Genomic DNA, 20401 nt, shown 5'->3' with positions numbered 1-20401 from the left:
GCCTATTGACGATTGCTTAGAAATTTGAGATTGGAAACAGTGAGAAGCGTTGGTTTTCGTGAGACCATACCTGTGCAAAGTATCTCTTTAAATAGACCATTCTCATTAGTGAGGCAGACTGTGAAGGGAAGGTTGGAATTAATGACTTGAGGGGGGGGGGGTATAAATGGTCAATAGCGTCTTTGTCGAATACTTTCCCTTTCTTAACATAAGCCACCCTGTGCTACTACTACATGTACCTCACCTCACAACCAGCTCCGAAAAAAACAGGTAAAATTCGTGAATGTTTTCAGTAAGAAAGTGTGGCTGTAAGTAATAACTACCATTGTGCATTCCTTCCTTCCTTTCAGTGATACAAATTGATATATGATGCGATTTACGTAGTTTCGATACGTTATAATATAAAGGCCTCAATCTGTTTTGGCAAAGCAGCTTTTTACTCTTTTACGTGACATAAATGTACGGTAACATGTACTTATCTCACTTGTCATATTATTGTAATAAAAATTAACCTTTTAAGAACACAGACTTGCTTTTCTGTTGCTTTAATTACCACACCACTTGCTGCTGCAGATAGGATGGCCAAGCGTTGATCGTTAATTTCTATTTCATTGCTTGAGATAGTGACCTGTTTCCGACGTAACTCGGTAGATAAGTATCGTTAAAGTACTTTCATTATATTATTAGGCGTGGTTGACGACGAGGACTATCACGTAACAGTGTTTGGTTTTAATTTTTTGTTTGGGAGCGCTGAGCCCGTTGTTTCGTTTTATTAAATCTTTCAACCCAGCGGTTTTTCATAATAACATCGATATGACAACGATGTTCGTTTGATGAAAAAAATCATTTCGCCTCTTTGCTGATGAAATCAGAAGTAAGACTTCTGAGAAAATTCCCGGGCGCCGGATTATTGTTATAAAGTAGGCGTAAGAACTGTGTTGATATTGGAGATCTGCTTGAAATCGATGTTACAGTTTTCATTAAAATAACTTTGCTGTAACGTCTTCAGCTCGAGTAATTAGCAAATCACTCCAATGTATTTTGATGCGACAGCTTATTATTTCTGTATTATCTTTTACTCCCACATCTACTACTACTATTATTATTATTATTATTATTATTATTATTATTATTATTATTATTATTATTTATAATCTGTATTAGAAAGACATAATCATCATTTATGAAGGCACTGTCAAAAAGGTTCATAATAAAAAACTCTTGGTGGCGCCACCGTCCAATGCTTCCGCGGTAAGGATTTGCACCTGCCATGCCATAAATACACCAAAGGTTAAAGGTATCCAATCCGGAAAGAAATTTTGCTCGATAAAATAGCATTTCAATCCAAGCCTTTATGCCATTTATAATCAAACAGGTAAGTTATGAATGGTTGACCAATTAAGTAGACGGCCATGTCTTCCTGTACATTTCAGAAGGAAATTAAAAAAGGTTATTATCTTTCTTTTTTTTTCCTTTTTTTTTTTTGGGGGGGGGGGGGAGGTAATCATTACAAAGATCTAAATTTGGAAAGACAGGTAGCTCTAAAAGACATGCAAGCAGAGCAAATTCAACGTTGGCACACTAGTATAAAAAGCGAATGATTCCCTTAAGCGTGCGAGAATCCCTGTGATTTCACTGAGAAATTTTAGTTTTAACCGATTCACTTCTCCTGTGGAAGGTGCCCGGTGACCTCAGACCCTCCAACTGAACGCCCTTATCTAAGCAAACGTCCCCTCAACATCACGTGCGGTGAACCTGCTTAATACAGATAACTAGAAAATATGTCACATGTGAAGTATAGCGCATTAAGGGACAAAAGGGCATGCTTATAGAAATGCACTACCTGCTTAAACCGGTAGGTGAATAATTCAGGGATTCCAAATGAAATATTTAGGCGAATATCAGGTGTTTTCACTATCATTAAGATAATTACAGTTATTGTTACTCATCACCCTGCCGTTTGGTTGCATGCTCGTGACATACCATGCAGTCAGAATTACGCGGTAAAAGATAAATATTAGCATAATTTTGGAGACCCGACTAGTTAATATTTAACGTCTAATAGATTGGATGCACCATATTAACTAGATTGCTAATGTACTTAGTCGGTCCTTGCAGATTTGTTTCCGTTGGTTTGCGTATCTTTGGGTAGAAGGTCAGATTTGAGACTAGCGTCTACCATTTCCATGTACCTGACTGCGACCAACAATTGCTGGCTCTAAACTGTGCTACATGTATCCGTCGTGTCCCGAGACTTCCTGAAAACCTAACTGATTCATAAAACAGTAATCTTCATCTCGAATACGGGTATAGGCCTATTTAGAGGGGAAAGCCGCTGACAGGACGTGACCGGAGTCTTACTGCTGCATTCTGCGTCATTGTCAATCACAGGCCGAGGTCGATCTGCGGTCTTGAAACGAGACACTAGGCCTAGCTGTTTAAACGTGCTTCCTTGCCAGCGCTGCATATTCACCAAGGCTTAGACTGGCGCGCAACGCCTAACGTCATGACATCAACATAAACTGTGGACAAAAGTTGCAGAGAAAAGAGTGAAAAAGTGCATCTGTTTGAGCGTTGGGAACAGATTCGATTCTGACTGTGACAGTGACTTCAATGAGCACAAAACAAAAGGCTAACGGCTGGGAACACGCATGGGTAGGCCTACATACTGTATGGACAGTCATTTCTCTGCTTTGGCAAATGTTTTAGTAAAGGACCACGGCGCCGTTAAAATTCAGTTAAAATCAGTTCGGTGGACGCTAGTTTACTGATTGCAACTGAAAACAGGAGGTCCGTGCTTTCTGCAGCTAGACCTTCATCTAATCTTGAATTGAACTGACTCGACAAGCAGCATCGAATATTGAACGGTTATCGATTTTTGTACTATTGATAGCCTTTGAATGGTGTTGCTTTTGCGGCTCCGTCTAGTTGAAAATCAACCGAAAACCAATTAAAATGCACACATCTACAGCGTGACCAGGGGCATCACTTAGATATACTTAGTACACTTATATAATAATACTGGATTAGTGTCAAGCACATCAGTTGTAAACAGGATATTCTTACAGACATATGAACAAAGAGTCAAATTGTGAAAGGAAGGAAAGAAAGAAGAAAGGAGGCGGAAGAAAAAGAAAAGGATCAAATAAAGAAAAAAAAATTATAAAAAGAAAGCATCAAAATGTCTGGGAAGTACGGCAGCGTAGGCAACGGCGTCTCTTACTCAAAACTCAACGGCGCAGAGGACAGCGTCAATTTTTGCAGCGGAGCCACGGCTCCCGACACTATCTCCAACGCGTCGGGCGTGTTCTCTAGCGGTCATGGGTACCTCAGGACAAACGACTCCTTTGGCAAGTCGCACAAATCAGACTCAACCAGCGTTCTGATCGACCCGGTAGGCAGGCACGATGAAGACGATGAGCCCATTTTGCCCCCAAGCGCGGGGAGAGTTTTAGGGACCCTTGGCGGGGTTTTCGCCCCCGTTGCACTAGGGCAGCTGAGCACGAATGTGTTTCAGCGTGTAGGTGAGTTAAGTTTTATTGAAACCTTTTTTTAAAGATGCACATCAAATATATACAGGATATAAAATTTCGAAAAAGTTGACATAAATCCTCTTTTTGCATATACCAATATTTACTCACATTTCGATTGAAGCTAAGTTGACTGCAGATTGCACACGGGGCTTAACTCGGCTCTTGATGTTTATATATATATATATATATATATATATATATATATAAACCTTTATAAACCTGTTCTTTACAGCAAAATAATTAGGACTCGTTATAGGCCGCTTTATTCAGTGCACCGGTGTGACAGGAATGGTAGTCTGCTAAGAACCGTAGTCCGTACCCCATCACTTTGTACGGATGACGTAAGTCCCGTATTCTGTCCCCAATGCGCCAACTTACCCTAACCTGTACCTACTCATATGGGAGGCCGGACTTCCGTTCCTAGGACTTCCATTCGTGTTAGATGAAAACTGACTCTAGACCCAAGTTTTCTGTTACTAGGAGCTTTCTCTCTCTCTTTCTTTTTTATTATTTATTAATATCTTTTATTTATGTGTGTGTGCGTGCGTGTGTGTGTGTGTGTGTTTTGTAAAAGGCACCATTGCCTCACCTACATCAGAACGGAAGCCCAAGGATAGCTGTGCATGGTCCACTACAAGGGGTCCCGTTTGTGGCTTCTTCTAATCTTTCGCGTGGAATATGAATTGATACACGTCTATTGGCTAGTGCCCTTTTCCTCATTCCCATATATCAATCTACTAATACTCGTATTATTCTACTGCCTGCTCTTATTATGTTTGACTGGGGAGGGGGGGGGGGGGGCGATCGAGGGAGAGGAGAAAGCTTGTGTTAAATCCAATAAACTGAAAAGCACAACAGACCCCCCCTCCCCCACCGGCCATCATTGATTCACATCATTTTTATTCCTATTTTTAATCCCATTTTATCTGAAAATATCTGAAAGCAGGCTGTCTCTGTGTAGAAGTGCTAAATTTATGAACCATGATCATACCGTGCAAGTTGAACTTACGTAAATGTGCCCTCAGAGTTGGCGAGGACCTCTGACAATATGAGACCCTTTATTTACATAACATATCTTTTAAATAGATTATTTATTTACGTGATTATCGATTTTGTTCCATTGTCCAACTGTTAGCACTTTGGTCTTTAGACTAAAATAGACACTCCAGTGTACAATTATGGTCACCACGAAAGGCAGGGTACGGAGTGTGAGTTGATGTCTCGTCTTTCTATGCAACACAGACCGTGCATACATTCACAACCGGAGAAAGTCATGGTCACAATATTTAACTGGTTTAAACTTAGGATGAATAAACGCGTTTTTTTCGTACTAGTTTAAACTTTCAGATCCAGATTTTGTCTACTTTGACCCGAGATAAATCGATAGTACACCTGTAGTCAAATGAAATGTCAAACCCTGTTAGTTAACCAGAAAAACGTGACTATAATCTCAGAAAAAATTTCATGTTATCAAAGGTGACTACTATCGTAGATGTGACTTGAACTGAACTGGGTCAAATTTCTTGACTAAATACAGTATTAAGACCAGTTTAATTCCGAGCTTCAGTTATTTTGTGTAGCGGACCCTGAGAACAGAGATACATCTTAATTTCTAATGTCTCCAGGTCATTTGGGCGTTATTGGACCAACGTTGGTAACCCAACTTGCTGACTTTGGCCCAATCATACTGCATATGCCATTTGCCTTTGCAACCATCTTTTTAATTTCTATTAATGAGTCTTTATTGTATTAATTCATAAATGAGAATTTGGCACCCTTTGCCAATCAATAATTAATTCTGTATACACAATTTAAGCGGGTTACGACAGAAGAAACTCGAGAGAGACCAAAGGCATCATGAAGGAGATTAGATACGAGCATTTTGATAATAAACAGGGCAGTAGCACTCGTCCTTATAGGCATGAACTACACATACATATAGACCTACCAGTATACATACATGTAGCTATACTGCTGTATTTACATATCTATAGGCTATATTGCGTGTAGTTTATGCAGATTACATGCTGGAGCCCTAGACTTGCCATTGAGAGTACAACGTGATACTTTATAGCATATATATACAAATAAGTTTAATGATTGGATTGTCTCCATACATTGTGGAATTATTTCAGTTAGCAGACTGAGTTGCTTATTCAATCTACGTTATAATAAATGAACAAACAAACAAACAAACAAATTAATTAATTAATATAATAATTAATATAATTAATTAATTAAAAATAAGCCTTTCCCTTCTAAATATATTGAATTCCCCATAAATTCTTATCACCTATTTTTCAGTTTAATTATTCATTTCATTATCCGTCCACGAAGTAAAACATAGGAGTCAGTTTCAATATTTTCAATGCTTCTCCCTACAAATCTTTCTTCCCGCACATCAGCTGTCTTGTCTTGAAAGTTGACCTTTAACCTGTACTGAGAACGAGGCTGCTTGCTCTTTAGCACATGACGTTTTGTTTGGCCTACCAGCATTTCTAAACATGCTATTTTGTCAGGTCATGCGCTGTAGAAATTAATACAATGGCATTTAGTAATACGCTTCGTCGAGGGCGGAACCTAGAGTCAGTTAACTCCGATCCAGGTGACGACACAGCGCCTCTCGTAGTGGAGGATTTTTGGCGAGGATCGAGTTCGAATGACGCAGAAATGGATGACAAGGTGAAGCTGGTGTCCTCGCCGAGTTCGATGCCGCGAAGGCGATCGACTCAAACTGAATCAGAAGCCCGATTAAGGCGAGTAATTAAAGAGGATCAGAATCTACTGGCTGATCACGGACTGGGTGAAGATGCACCTCACATAGCTAACCTAATTCAGCGGAGTTTGAGCGGCTTTTATCAGGATGCTCCAGACGTCGGGATTGAGGGGGCGAGGGCGGAGTCGGCAGACGGAAGAAGTCGACGGACGCTGAATACTTTCATGGGAGTCTTCTGCCCCGTGGCTTTGTCCATGTTTAGTGTAGTCTTGTTTTTGCGATTAGGTAGGTTAATGTCATGGGCACACTGTAAATGTTCTTTCATTGTGTGCGCAGTCGTGCTTCACGTGATTATAGTATATTACAATGTATATATCTTGATTTGTGTCATTATATATTAATTTACAAGCAGTGATTAAACTGTTGAGATACCAGCATACTTAAATGCATGGCGTTTTGAGGTTGAGACAGAAGAGGCACTTTGCTTTTCTGGAATTTTCTTAAGATTAAACTGACAAGGCTGTCTTCAGGGAAGTGATGTGAACTCTTCCCCCCCCCCCCCCCTCACACACACACGCTCTCACATGCATGTACACACACACACACACACACACACACACACACACACACATTCCTCAACGCAAGGGGTGCATGGTGGTGTGCCTGGTTCTTCTCCAACATGTTTAGATGGAACTGACCCCCCCCCCATTAATGAATGTTGCCTAGACCCCCCCTCACCAACTTAAATGTTATTGATGTAATGTACTGTATCTACAAATCATTTTTCCACTTTCCATCCAGGTAGTTGACATGTACAAAAAAAATGTACATACGCACTGCAACATGCACACGCACACATGTGCGTGCGCACACACACACACACATGCACGTATACATACACACCAAAATAGAGTAAATTCTTTGTGCAATTTGACTCCCGTTTATCAGGGGGAAAGAAGTAGATAAGAACTGATTTTATTAAAGCAAGTGCCATAAAGACAACCATTGTTAAAACCAAATATCACGTCTCGCATATAAATGCTCTTTTCAATTTTTTATGATACCAATATCAATCGACATCACTCTGATGAAGGCCTCCAACCAAATTGGATGTAAACTTAGGCTCTATTCCCATAGATTTTAGATCGATCTATCCCCGCAGGGAGGCTCACTAGATTACTTTCAGATAATCCGACTTAAATGTCTGTCCCGCCTACTACAAGCTGTAAGGAGTTAATTAACTTTCGTGTCCTGACAGCTATTTAGCGTGAACCCCCAGGGAGTTAGGTCGATCTAAAGTAGGTCGATCTAATCTATGGAAATGGGGTATTATAGTGGCTAAAAATATTAGCTTGTGTTCAGTAACTTATTTACTGTGTGATCAAACTTAGTGTACCAAGGGTTGTGTTCTTTACTAGGCCTAAGTATTAGTAGGGTACTTTAACTGAACAACACAGAGCATGGGTTTTAATCATTTAACGAGAGAGCACGAAGTTCATATACAGTCCACGCATGCATGCATGCACACCCATGCACACACACACACACATGCACACACACACACACACACACACACAAGACATTTGACCAACGCTGATATTCAGTTTGTTTATACTGTTAGGTGTTTGCTCTTATGTAAGCCTGCAAAAGGTGAGCTTAGGTCACAGTGTCCAGGTGAAATATATTATGCAATACAGGCTTATTTCACCAGATCTTTTAGACCAAATTTTTTGTTGACTACATTGATCCCAGATAAACCAGTGCCACTTGTCCTAGAAACAAAGGAAATATTCCACAGGCATGATAGCAGAAACACATAGCCAACATTTTATACTAATGTGTATTTTGTTCAAATGGACAACTAGTCGACTGCCGTGGATTTTATCAGGAAGTAAATTAGAGCCATTGTCACCAAGCTTTGTCTACCAATATTTGTGCTCCTTGTAACCCTTAATACTGATTTGGGAAAAAGGTATCCAAGCATAGAGCTGGTATTATAGGGCTGTTCACTTCTATGTGATGATTAATCATCAAGAAAAATTAGCAGGCGTAGAGCAGGTGCCAAACATCTTTTGACCTCGTAGTTATAAAAAAAAGTTAACCTGTAAGTGACTGATAGTGATCATAAAAAACGATCAAGAATGTAGCACGTGACTAGTTTTCAGTTGTTGACTCCATAGTGCATGACCGATAACAATCGTGAGAAAAAGGTTGACAAAGGACTGATAATGATGCCATTAAATTTACTTCTGAAAATATGTTATGAGAAATAGTATACACAGAAGGTAGTATCAATATCAGTTATGCATGAATATAACTTCCAAAAACAGATTCTGACACAGTCCAAAATTGAAATATTCATCCTCAAGAAAAACTATGTGGACAAACAAAAAGTGAAAAAGATGTATCGAGCTTGGCTATACTGTAGATTTGCTGGGTAGAGCTATGAAATTGACCAGAAATTGGAGAACTTAAAGAAAAACACAAGTGTGAGAATATATCACGTAGTTTTAGAGTAATAAAAGAGAAATGATAGCAGTTAGCTAAGAGAAGGAAATTTTCCAGGTTGATTTCGATCTGAAAAATGGGTTTATGGTTTTCATTGATGAATCTGTGAATGGTTATGAATTTGTGATGGAGAAAAGAGTGTTAAAAGGCACTGAAAATTTTTTCCTAAATACTTATTGTGTTTCTTTATTTGATAACATAATGATAATTCTTCCTTGGTTTCAGTGTTTCAGTTCTTTTCTTACCATAAATATCAATTTGAATCTGATTTTTTCTTTTTATTTATATGTTATGATATAAATCCTATTTTTCTTTATATTTAAATTTTTTAAAAATATTAATTTATATCTGTGAGTCATTGTGACATGTCATCACATGATTTTAAATAATAAATGCAAAGCTGGTGAATGAGTCATAGCCATCAGGGTTATCAGAAAAGCTTTTAAGGTTAAACTTAAGACAAGGAATTTTTGAGTGAAATGTATTTGCTGGGGGAGTGGGGGGGGAATGGGATGGTGTGTGCTTTGTTTTCTGTATTTATCAGTAATATATTTGCAAATTGGGATTAAAAGAAGGGGTCCTGACATCTTTGATATTTGCATGGGGAATGTGAGGGGGGTGGAATCACTGGATGATACCAGTGATTTGATACAGGTATTGACATAACTATAAAATTCCTAATTTGAATCAATTTTTTCTACCCACACTTTTATTTATTTTTTTTCATTCTGTTTTCTTTTGTTGCCATTTTGGGATGGCATTAAAAAAATAATCAATTTAAATTGCCAATATGACTCTCAATATTAACTTTACTGCTCAATACATGTGCATAGAAAGGGACAAACATGTGATCAACATGTTGGGGCTATCTGAAATGTTCGGTTTGTATGTTGTTGGCGATTAGATTGGTTTTAGGTTAAAGTCATATGGTGTGATGTTGGCAGAACTGGCATTATGCAGGCTTTGACCTTTACTTTATCAGAATATATCCCAGCAATACAACACTAACTACTGTACTGATGAATCATGGTCTATGATATGGACACTGGTACCAGTAAAGTTGAAATGGTGCCTGTAAAATTTTTATAAACTTGTTCTGCAGCTTACCACAAACTGTTTTTTGCCTGTACTTGCTTCAGGATGATAGTTGTTTGTAGATTCTGGGAACTGTTTCAAAAATGTCCAAAATCACTTTTGGGGCTTAAGCCTAATAAAAGATTAAAAAAAAAAAAATCTTAACCAGTCGTGCAAAGTTTTTTGTTTTTTTTTCACAGAGAACTACCTTTAGTCCAATTATTATATACTTTTACAAGATGTAGACCTCATAAACATTTTAATAAATAGCCACTTGTTTTTGCCATGTTCTCAGGTTTTGTTGTGGGTGAAGCAGGAATGCTGCAGACCTTATTGATGTTCGTCTTAGCTTACACCATCCTGCTGCTCACTGTGCTGTCAATCTGTGCAATTTCAACCAATGGTGCTATAGAAGGGGGCGGAGCCTACTGTATCCTTTCATGAGAGCTGTCACTGAAGTGACTTGTATATGACAATACGTTAATGATGATCATAGCTACATGTTCAGCATTTTGGTTTTTGTAAAATTGAATTTATTTTGATAAATTGTTGATACAAAATTACCTGTGGTATATGACTTTCTTTAACAATCTGAATCTGTTTTAAAACCTTAAAGGTACATACGAACCGAGCATCGGTGGAGTGTGGATTCCGAGTAACACATGTAAACCACTTCTACTAGATTCTTATATGACTCAAATAAATTCGACATGCCAAGGGATAAACTGAATAGATCACTCGATCAGCCATAAAAGACCTTTAGACTGCTCCTTTCTTTAAATTTATGGTTGTAAATTTAACATACTTCCGTGACCTACTTTCCTGCCCCATTGACATACAGCTTAGAATGCCAGCAGAAAAATCTGTTCAAACATCATTTTCGGGTAAAATTAAACAATGCCTTTTGGTAATTCTCTTAGTTATACTACTTGAAACTATATGCTGGCATTTGGTTGGTTTTTGTGACAAAAAATTGACTTTGTATGCATCTTTAACTTGAAAAAATTTGATGCATTTATTTTCGACTAATGATTAAGCCACCAACAATGATTTTTGTTAAATTCAAAGATGTTTTGTATTGTTTCTGGCTTGCAACATTTTTTTGGCAGAAAATACATTTATGCTTCTACGTCGACATAGATTCAGAGTTGATAAGGAAAAAAAAACCTATCATTTCAATCATAACTTAACAACTGCAAATTTACCTGTCCTTCCAAGTAAGGTGAAATTTTCCCTTCACTTAGGGAAGCACTTGACCTTTTATGACCTTAACAACTCTCCCAGACATGATCAGCCGTGCACTGGGACCAGAGTTTGGAGGGGCCATAGGACTCCTCTTCTTTTTTGCCAATGTTTTCTCAGCTGCCTTGTACGTGGCTGGGTTTGTGGAGGGCTTGCTGTCCAATTTCGGACCTGGAGGTAGTGATTGCTGAACAAGATGGCTTGTATTACTAAAAGAAAGGCACCTTTGTCGTCATTTTTTACAGATTTTGGAAGTCACCAAAAGTCAAAGAGTAAAGAAAAAAAGTTGGTGCAAAGTTTGAATATTAAATGATTGAATGAAAGATAAATAAACAAATATTGGAATAAAAGATCAATTTTGTTTGAATTTTATGTGTATTTCTACATATATGACGTTATGTACCTGCACCAAATTTAGACAAAAAAGTGACAAATGGGGTCATAAAATTTAGCATTTATAAATAATAATAAGCAACAATGATATATACCTCATCATTGATAAAAGGTAATGCTGTACCAGATTAAAATTTTTCCTACGGAGTTGTTTTGTATGTTTACACATTCTCTGCTTTGACTTATTCTTTACATTGGTAGACTGGATGGTAAAGTGGAAATATCTGTCTGGATAGCCTTGAATTACATTTCCCCAGCATATGAATAAGCACTCTTAAATTCTTCTTATTCTGTTAAATTTTACATTTTCATTTTTAACACCAAAGTGTTCTTTTCGATATATTAGGAACCCTTAATCTTGATCCACCTCTTCCTGAAGACGACATTAATGCCAGCTTCAAGGGATACTCCTATCTCTACGCTACTGTGGTGCTGATTTTTTGCCTCATTGTCTGCATGATAGGGGGAGCTATGTTTGCCAGGACGAGCTTGTTTATTTTGATGGTAAGTCTTGTTCAGAGCCAATATTCACATTAAGCTCTTGATCTCATTAACTTTGGTAACGGGTGGGGTTAAAGAGGGATAAGAGAGACTTCCTGTGGTAAGAAATTGAAATCTACCATGGCCCATAGGAGCCTACGCGTGCGTCTTTTAGATGCCCCTTAACATACGAAAACAACATGCACTGCATCTATTTCGTATGTTATTAAGCCCTGTATCAGCGGAACTGACACGGCCTATGCCACGTTCATCTTTTACTACAGAGCTTTGAGACCCGAAAATGACATGACTGAGTCTGTTTGGCCAATTACTGAACTGCATAGATGCGAGATTGACACAACCCTTAGCCTCTTTGAGCTTGAAATGGCTATGTTATAAAACTCGAAATTCACATGGTCATGTCTTGTTCGTCATTCACTGAGGCCCATAGACAGGAAATTGACCAGACCCATGATGCATTTGTCTAAAACACGAAATTGACATATAGTCATGCTTATTTTGTAACTTTCTGGCTCCCTAAATGCAAGATTGCCTTTTATAACATAGCCATTTGAAGCTCAAAGATCCATGTGCAGTAAGAGACAAACGTAACATGTCAATCTTGTGGCGAAACAGACTCAGTCATGTCATTTTTGGAGCTCAAAGCTCTGTAGTAAAAGACAAAGGCAACATAGGTCTTGTCAATTTCGCTGCTGTAGGGATTAATAGCATATGAAATAGACGAGGTGCATGTTGTTTTCGCATGCATAGGCTCCTATGGGCCATGGTAGAAATCCCATAGTAATCTATGAATATTTTATAAATAAATAATGTCACATTGGTAATGACGCAACTTGTCTGGGAGTTTGGCCAACACTGAGGCGAACAAACTCTGTATAATATACATATTAGTCTATATTTGTGGTCCTAAAGTCATGATTTGATTTGAAGTCCAACCAGTGATATCATATTATCTGATATCACATCACCTCATACCACATCACGTCATATCACAGTACATCATGTTCAAACAGAAAGAGAAATCTCACATTTATTTATTTATTTATTTATTTATTTATTTATTTATTTATTTATTTTGTTTGTTTGTTTGTTTGTTTATTTGAGCAATGCCTTCAGAGTACAGAAAAATAGTTCCTTTTTCTTTTTAGGTTGTAGTTTTGTGTACTTTGATGGTTATTATCAGCACATTTGTGAAACAAGCCTCGGAACTCCCCATACCCATTCCTATACCACGGACCAATACGCTGGTTTATCCTGATGTAAGCAATGTCACTGAAAATGTGACCACCGTCTTTTACAATTATACTGGATACAGTATTCACACTTTCATGGAGAATTTATTTGGTGAGTTCCACAAGTTCCACAGGTAATGTAAACATCAACATCTTATACTGGTCAGTACAAATGGACTGATTTTTTTTCTATGTGAATGACACTTGATACACTCAGCCCATGCCTTCAATTAAGACACTGGCCTCATTCATAACAAGTTGATTCGCAGACTAACCAGTATGTGGATCAAATATGGCATACACTTGACAATGGATTCCTGCCTCCCATGCCCATGCTCCCAGCAGAGGCAGAGCAATTTAATCTTGACAAGCTTTCTGCAAGTGGGTCGCACCATATTTGATCCATGGACTAGATAGTCTGCAGATCAACTGTTTGTGACCATGGCCACTCTCTATCTCCCTCTGTGCTTAAATGTTTTAGCCTACTTGTCTCTTTGAGTCAACAGGGTACTTATTACAGTCAGAATACCGTGTTGGTACCAACCCAAAACATCTTCTAGACTCAAGGAGATAAAACAGTTATCAGTAACACAAGAAATTTACCAAAATTTTACTTGTCCAACTTCAATATTGTTGTTGTTTTCAGTGTTGCAGGGTGCTATTCTTAAGTTAGCAGACCAAGAAGTTTTGCTTCTTATATAACTTTTTTTTAATTTTTTTAATTTTTTTATTTATTTATTTATTTATTTATTTATTTTTTTATTTTTATTTTTTTATTTTATTTATTTTTTGCTGAAGGATTGGTCTTCTTCATTTTCAGGCAAGTACACTGCTGACTACACCAACCCTAAGGTGATTCAGAACTTTGCCATTGTGTTTGCTGTACTGTTTAGTAGTGTCACAGGAATCATGAATGGTTCAAATATGTCAGGTGGGTAAAGGTGTGTGTGTGTGTGTGTGTGTGTGTGTGTGTGTGTGTGCATGTGTTTGTGTGCACGTGTATCTTGCTTACTCAGAGCTTCTGGGGCTGATTTCACACAAAGAATTTTAAGCCCCGGATTTGACCTTGACTTTTAAAACAAAATTGTTGTCTACTTTTGTTTATGAGAAGTCCAAAGCAGTCCCTTAAAATGGAGTGAAAAGTTTAGCTTGAACCACAAGTGAAGTCTTTGATCTACAGATTAACTAGACTGCGTATCAAATGTTGCGCACAGTTGACAATTGCTTCCTGCCTCCAATGCACACCGTCCCAGCTTGGGCAGGGCAATAGAATCTCAGCACGCTTTCAAGTGAGTGGCGCCGTATTTGATCTGTGGATTAACTTGTTCTCTTTATTCATGTATTCCATAGGTGAACTGAAAGACCCCAGTAGATCTATACCCCGTGGAACTCTAGGAGCTGTCAGCTTTACCTTCACCACTTACATCATCCTTGCCTTCATCACTGCATTCACTGCCTCAGGGTAATTATTTAAATGATTGACAGAAATAATTCTTTACTCAATTTTTAGAGAACTTTGTCAGATTTTTAGGAAAATTTTGTCAATATTTATTAAAATTAAAATTTAGTTGCATTCCTAAGACTTTTGAACATTTTTAGGACACTTCCTTTTTCCCCATAGTCTGTCGAAATGAACTACCAAGTGTCTCAAATTTCACCAAAATTCTTTGTCCAATTTCTAGGGACCTTTTGAGGAATAATTATGGCTACCTACAGGAAGTGAACATCTGGGCACCATTTGTAATCATTGGCATATTTGCCGCCACTCTGTCTGCTGCTCTCGGTAACCTGATTGGAGCGTCCAGAGTTCTGGAAGCCCTGGCAAGAGACGAGTTGTTTTGTAAGTTCTGACATCTTCTACATGAATTTACAGCATCGCAATAGGTTTCTAGATCATAATCTTCCTCCAGGTTTTTTTTTTTTTTTTGGTGTTTGTGTGGGGGGTTATACTTAATGAGAAAGAGTAAAGTATTGAAATTTCTAGGAAATGTCTTTTTATTTGTTTATTTATTTATTTTGCTGTTATACATAAGTGTAATGCACACATTAAATTGATGTGATTATATATATTTTTTAGGGTTCTTGTTGAAGCCTGCCACTATAGTCACTAGATCTGGGAACCCCTGGGTAGCTGTCATTATCTCTTGGCTATTAGTTCAGGTAGGCAATGTAGATTGGCATGTAATGATTGGTACCCGATTGAGAGTACATTGAACATAAAATTGGCAAGATATTTTACATCGTTTTCACTGCTTTTATAGAATGTGTTTAGTATATTGCTACTTAAGAGGGTTTGTTAGTGATTAGCATAGATATGTTGAAAGAAATATTTGGATCTTTTAAGTGAAAGCTAAAATGTAGTACAAACCATGTTTCATAATAAAGTACTGTTCCCACAAGTACGTAGCTCTAATAAATTATTTTACGGCACTTTCCAGAAAAATTTCAGTGCATCTTACATAATGTTTAAATTTATTAAAAAAACATTGGCAGTAGAATATTTACATCACATGAACAATTAAAAAAACTAATAATAAGTTATCATTTAGCAACAGTACTAAAATTTCAAAGGAGACAAACCCCAGTTTCCAACAGTTACTGGTTTTTGATTGGTTCCACATGTTCTATATTTTCCAGTTGGTGCTTCTGATTGGTTCCTTGAATGCAATCGCCCCTCTGGTGTCCGTCTTTTTCCTCTTGTCCTACGCAGCCACCAATCTAGCTTGTCTTGCCTTGGAGTTGGCATCTGCGCCTAACTTTAGACCCACGTTCAAGTACTTTTTCTGGTGGACATCTTTACTGGGCATGCTGGGATGCCTTGCCATGTGTTTTCTGATCAACGCAGTGTTTGCAGCAGTAGCAGTCATCATACTGATGTTGTTAGTGATGGTGTTGCATCTGAGAACATGGCCAACATCCTGGGGATCCATTAGTCAGGCGCTGATTTTCCATCAGGTGAGTCTATACACAGCATATTCCATCAGGTGAGTCTATACACAGCATATTCCATCAGGTGAGTCTATACACAGCATATTCCATCAGGTGAGTCTATACACAGCATATTCCATCAGGTGAGTCTATACACAGCATATTACATCAGGTGAGTCTATACACAGCATATTACATCAGGTGAGTCTATACACAGCATATTACATCAGGTGAGTTCATACACAGCAAAAAATATGCTTGAATAGTCCAATAGTTATTGTAATATTATATCAAGACTTTATCAACTTATGAGAATTGTTATTTATTTATTCATTTACTTATTTATTTATTTGTATGCTTTTAAGTGTTTACTGTGTGTTAATGTGAGACTTTGATTTTGGTTTTTCAGGTGCGCAAGTACTTATTGTTGTTGGACAGTCGCAAGGAACATGTGAAATTTTGGCGCCCTCAAATCCTGCTTCTGGTTGCAAACCCCCGCTCTTGCATAAACCTGATCCATTTTGTCAACGACTTAAAGAAAGGTGGCCTATACGTTCTCGGACATGTTAAAGTTGGAGAATTTGACCAGCAGAAAGACGACGAGGTTCAGCAGGAATATCCCGGCTGGTTGGCCCTGATTGACAGTCTCAAGGTCAAGGCCTTTGCTGAAATGACCGTGGCAGAGTCGGTCCGCGAGGGAATGCGCCATCTGGTTTACATTTCAGGGTTAGGGGGAATGAAGCCAAATACCATTTGTCTTGGTTTCTACGATGATAGCGTTCCTATGGACACCCTTGTGCACCGCAGACGAAGAACCAGAACATTTTACGGCAGCGCAGAAGAAGGCAGTACTGACCCTGTGGCAGAGATTTTTCCTCCGCTTCGTGGAATAGGGGACAGGAAGCCCTTAGCTGCAGAGGAGTATGTTAAGTTGATTGCCGACACCCTGAAAATGTCCAAAAACATCTTCATTTGTCGTCACTTCCAACAGTTAGACAAGGAGGCCATTATTAAGTCCAAGAATCGCAAATTCATTGATGTTTGGCCAGTTAATATGTTCAACCCAAGAACAGCGGGCTACCTAGACATGAGTTGCCTTTTCATTCTACAGCTTGCTTGCATTCTCAACATGGTTTCTGGTTGGAAATCCAAGACCACCCTGCGAATATTCCTATGTGTTGAACGTGAAGGTCCCGATACAGACAGAAAGCAGAAGAAGCTGGAAGAGATCTTGAAACAGCTAAGGATTCTGGGGCAGATTCGAGCCATTCCATGGACAGATGCTGTAATTCATCATGCTACATCGCAGCAAAGTGCAGAGGAAACGAAATTAAGCACAGATTATACTGTAGTGTCAGACGAGTATGTAATGAAATTAAACGAACTTATCAAACAACATAGTAGCAACCAAGGGAATACTGCAGTGACATTTTTATATCTGCCGAGAACTCCCAAGAAAGAGTCTTTGTATACCAAGTATTTAAAACAGTTGGCCATATTGACAGACGATTTGCCGCCCACTGTGCTAGTACATGGGATCCATCCTGTTACCTCTACTACTCTATAAGAAGAGCCACTAGTCAAGAAAAGACCAATTTTCATATTGTCTTAGCCTTATGTCAGTCAAATGTTTGTCCAGAGTTTTTCTTTTCTGTTGCCATATTCACTGTAATGGGGGTGGGGTGTCAAGCAGAAAAATGTGAAACTTGTCATTATACAAAAAGTTTGTCCGTGTAATATCAAGTATTGCATCTAGGTGTTTCAACAGCACTGTAGATGGCACAGCAGTCAAGAAAGGCTGAATTCATTCCCCCCCCCCCCCCGCCCTCCCAGTTTATTTACCAGATATGAGGAGGTAAATTATACAGCAACTGTGATAATTATCATACGTCTATTGATTTTTCTCAGATGACAAGATGTGATGTTGTACTTCTCACAAAAATATTTAGGACAATTTATGCTCTTTTAACTGCGTATTTGAAATGTATCTTAAAGACAAAGTCCCCTATGTTTTTGGATATTTTGATATTATTTTCATTCATTCCATAGTGAAAATTCTTTGAATTAAGGATGTGGTTTTTCAAACTAAAACGTGATAGATGATTAAACAAAAGCTAATTAATTAGACAGTGCAACTCTATAGGCATAGTAACTTGGCGTTTCCAAGCATTGTTTTACATAAGTCATACTTTGAATGGGATTATGAATAATACAAACTGTAACATCAAGTGCAGTGATATGCTTTTGAAAGCGATCTAAAATTAGTCAGAGATATAAGAAATAAGAATTTGATACTTGTTGATTCTCCGTGGCAGCAGCTGATCCACTGAATGTTTGATTTATCCCATGGGTCATTCTATTTGAAATAAATGAATAACTAATTGCTTTTCTAATAGTAGTTGGATGTCATTTTCAATATTTTGTTATCTTTTTATGTACAGACACAATGTGTCCTACAACAGCTTAAAAATTGACTAAATGAGTGGCAATTTCAGGCTTAAATTTCAGCTCAGTTTCTACTAATTACGTCTTGTTAAACAAATCAGTAATAAGCCACAAGACAATGATATTCACTTACATTCCTGTGACACAGGTTGTGATTCAAAGAAACAAGTTCTTAGATTATCTAGAACACGGGTGGGTCCTGGGATTTCCTTGAGGAGGGAGGTTATTGACCCTGCCCCCTTTCTCTCTCCCCTCCCCCCTTCCCTCGTGCAGGCCCGGGGGATCCAATGGGTTACTGTGTGACGCGTACTGGTACTTCCGACATAACCCTGTCTCCTCCTGTACTCTTTATGATTAACATAGATTGTTTTACCAATCCTTTATTGTACCACCAGCGTTAGCGCTGGCGGTACACATGGTTTCGGTCCCGTCCGGATCGTTCCGCTGGCTCCGTTGGCTCCGCCGGCTCCGCCGGACGGCTACCGTTACCGCTTCTCCTCCTAGGCGGTAAGGCCCCCCGTACCCATCTCTTGGATTTAGGTCACCTATAATCTCAACTCGTTCCACGTAAAATTTGGGCTTTGTCGGTATTGGGGTCTGGGTGTGGCACTCATTGAAATGCACCCTTGTCCAAAAATGGCAAAATTAAATGCTAATTATCTACCCTACGGAAGGGGTTATGGGAAAAATTTCTACAGACGGCTTTCCAAAAGTCATATGTGTAGATTTCAAATATGCCCTTGGATTTGACCTTTGACCTTTACTTCAAGGTCAAACGGGCCAAAATTTTCAAAAAAATTAAATTTTTTACGAAAAAAAAATTTTTTGCCCTGTTATTCAGACACCACACAGACTTAACCAATAATATTATTGGAAAGTGTTACCCTTCAGGTCATCCTTCATCTCCGTGAATTTGGGGTCAATCAGTTCATTTTCACCGGAGTAGCGGCCATAAGATGGCGAAACTGAAAACTGTCTCTAATTCGGGAACCGTTAATGCTAGAGACCCATTCTTTTTTGCATTTTGTAGAGCATGTAAAGCCCAACACTGGTGGTGGTCTCCGTTTTTTTGTATTCCGTACGGTTTTCAAGTTATGCTGTATCAGAAAGTACATATTGGTGGTGAAAGCAAAATGTGCAGTACGGTAATGGATAATAAATTTTGAACTCTGGAAAAATAAAACATAAGGCTTGGCAAAGCAGACAACTTGTGGTCAAAAATGACATTATTTCATCAAATTTGAACTTCTGGAACTTCAGAGCACCTCCCATTTCAAGAATTTTGACCAAAATGACCTTTTCTTTATTTTAATTAATTTTTGCTGTAGGAAATTTATGGCACATTAAGGTAATTCCAAAATTATAACATTTAGTCCCTTATATCTCCAAAACTGGCAGAGATAGGTCTATAGTTACTATTGAAGTTGAATAGGAAGTCATATACTGGCAATCTTACTGTGACCTTGAAATTGACCTTTGACCTACTTTTCACCATGAACTGAACTTTGCAAATTTTGCTTCCCTTTTATCTCCAAAACTGGCAGAGATAGGTCCATAGTTACTATTGAAGTTGAATAGGAAGTCATATACTGGCAATCTAAATGTGACCTTGAAATTGACCTTTGACCTACTTTTCACCATGAATTGAACTTTGCAAATTTTGCTTCCCTTTTATCTCCAAAACTGGCAGAGATAGGTCCATAGTTACTATTGAAGTTGAATAGGAAGTCATATACTGGCAATCTAAATGTGACCTTGAAATTGACCTTTGACCTACTTTTCACCATGAATTGAACTTTGCAAATTTTGCTTCCCTTTTATCTCCAAAA

General features: G+C 38.3%; 1 protein-coding gene across 2 annotated transcripts; it reads left to right on the top strand.

Annotated features, from left to right (window-relative positions):
• The first annotated feature begins 2149 nt into the window (after nucleotides 1-2149).
• On the top strand, nucleotides 2150-18520 carry LOC106175443 (solute carrier family 12 member 9). Of its 2 annotated transcripts, none has more exons than XM_024077176.2 (11): nucleotides 2150-3524; nucleotides 10127-10261; nucleotides 11116-11250; nucleotides 11813-11970; nucleotides 13116-13311; nucleotides 14020-14130; nucleotides 14550-14661; nucleotides 14882-15039; nucleotides 15277-15359; nucleotides 15837-16154; nucleotides 16537-18520. In XM_024077176.2, exons 1-11 carry the CDS (start codon nucleotides 3182-3184, stop codon nucleotides 17692-17694), a joined length of 2907 nt encoding a protein of 968 aa, XP_023932944.2. In that variant the 5' UTR covers nucleotides 2150-3181; the 3' UTR covers nucleotides 17695-18520. The 2 variants fall into 2 exon arrangements, with proteins under 2 accessions (XP_023932944.2, XP_013412903.2); XM_013557449.2 differs by lacking the exon at nucleotides 2150-3524 and adding an exon at nucleotides 5967-6534.
• The last annotated feature ends 1881 nt before the right edge of the window (nucleotides 18521-20401 follow it).

This window comes from Lingula anatina, chromosome 9, assembly GCF_051362555.1.
Source record: "Lingula anatina isolate TDL-2025a chromosome 9, LinAna3.0, whole genome shotgun sequence".
NCBI lineage: Eukaryota > Metazoa > Brachiopoda > Lingulata > Lingulida > Lingulidae > Lingula > Lingula anatina.
Note: the sequence above shows the minus strand (reverse complement) of the source record. Positions and strands in the feature narration are given on the sequence as shown.

Excerpts from the sequence above, each read along its gene's own strand:
- LOC106175443 (XM_013557449.2), top strand. The coding sequence starts at position 6,078 with ATGGCATTTAGTAATACGCTTCGTCGAGGGCGGAACCTAGAGTCAGTT. Across the intron at positions 14,662-14,881 it reads ACTGCATTCACTGCCTCAGG|GGACCTTTTGAGGAATAATT; the intron begins GTAATTATTTAA and ends TCCAATTTCTAG. Across the intron at positions 15,360-15,836 it reads TCTCTTGGCTATTAGTTCAG|TTGGTGCTTCTGATTGGTTC; the intron begins GTAGGCAATGTA and ends TATATTTTCCAG.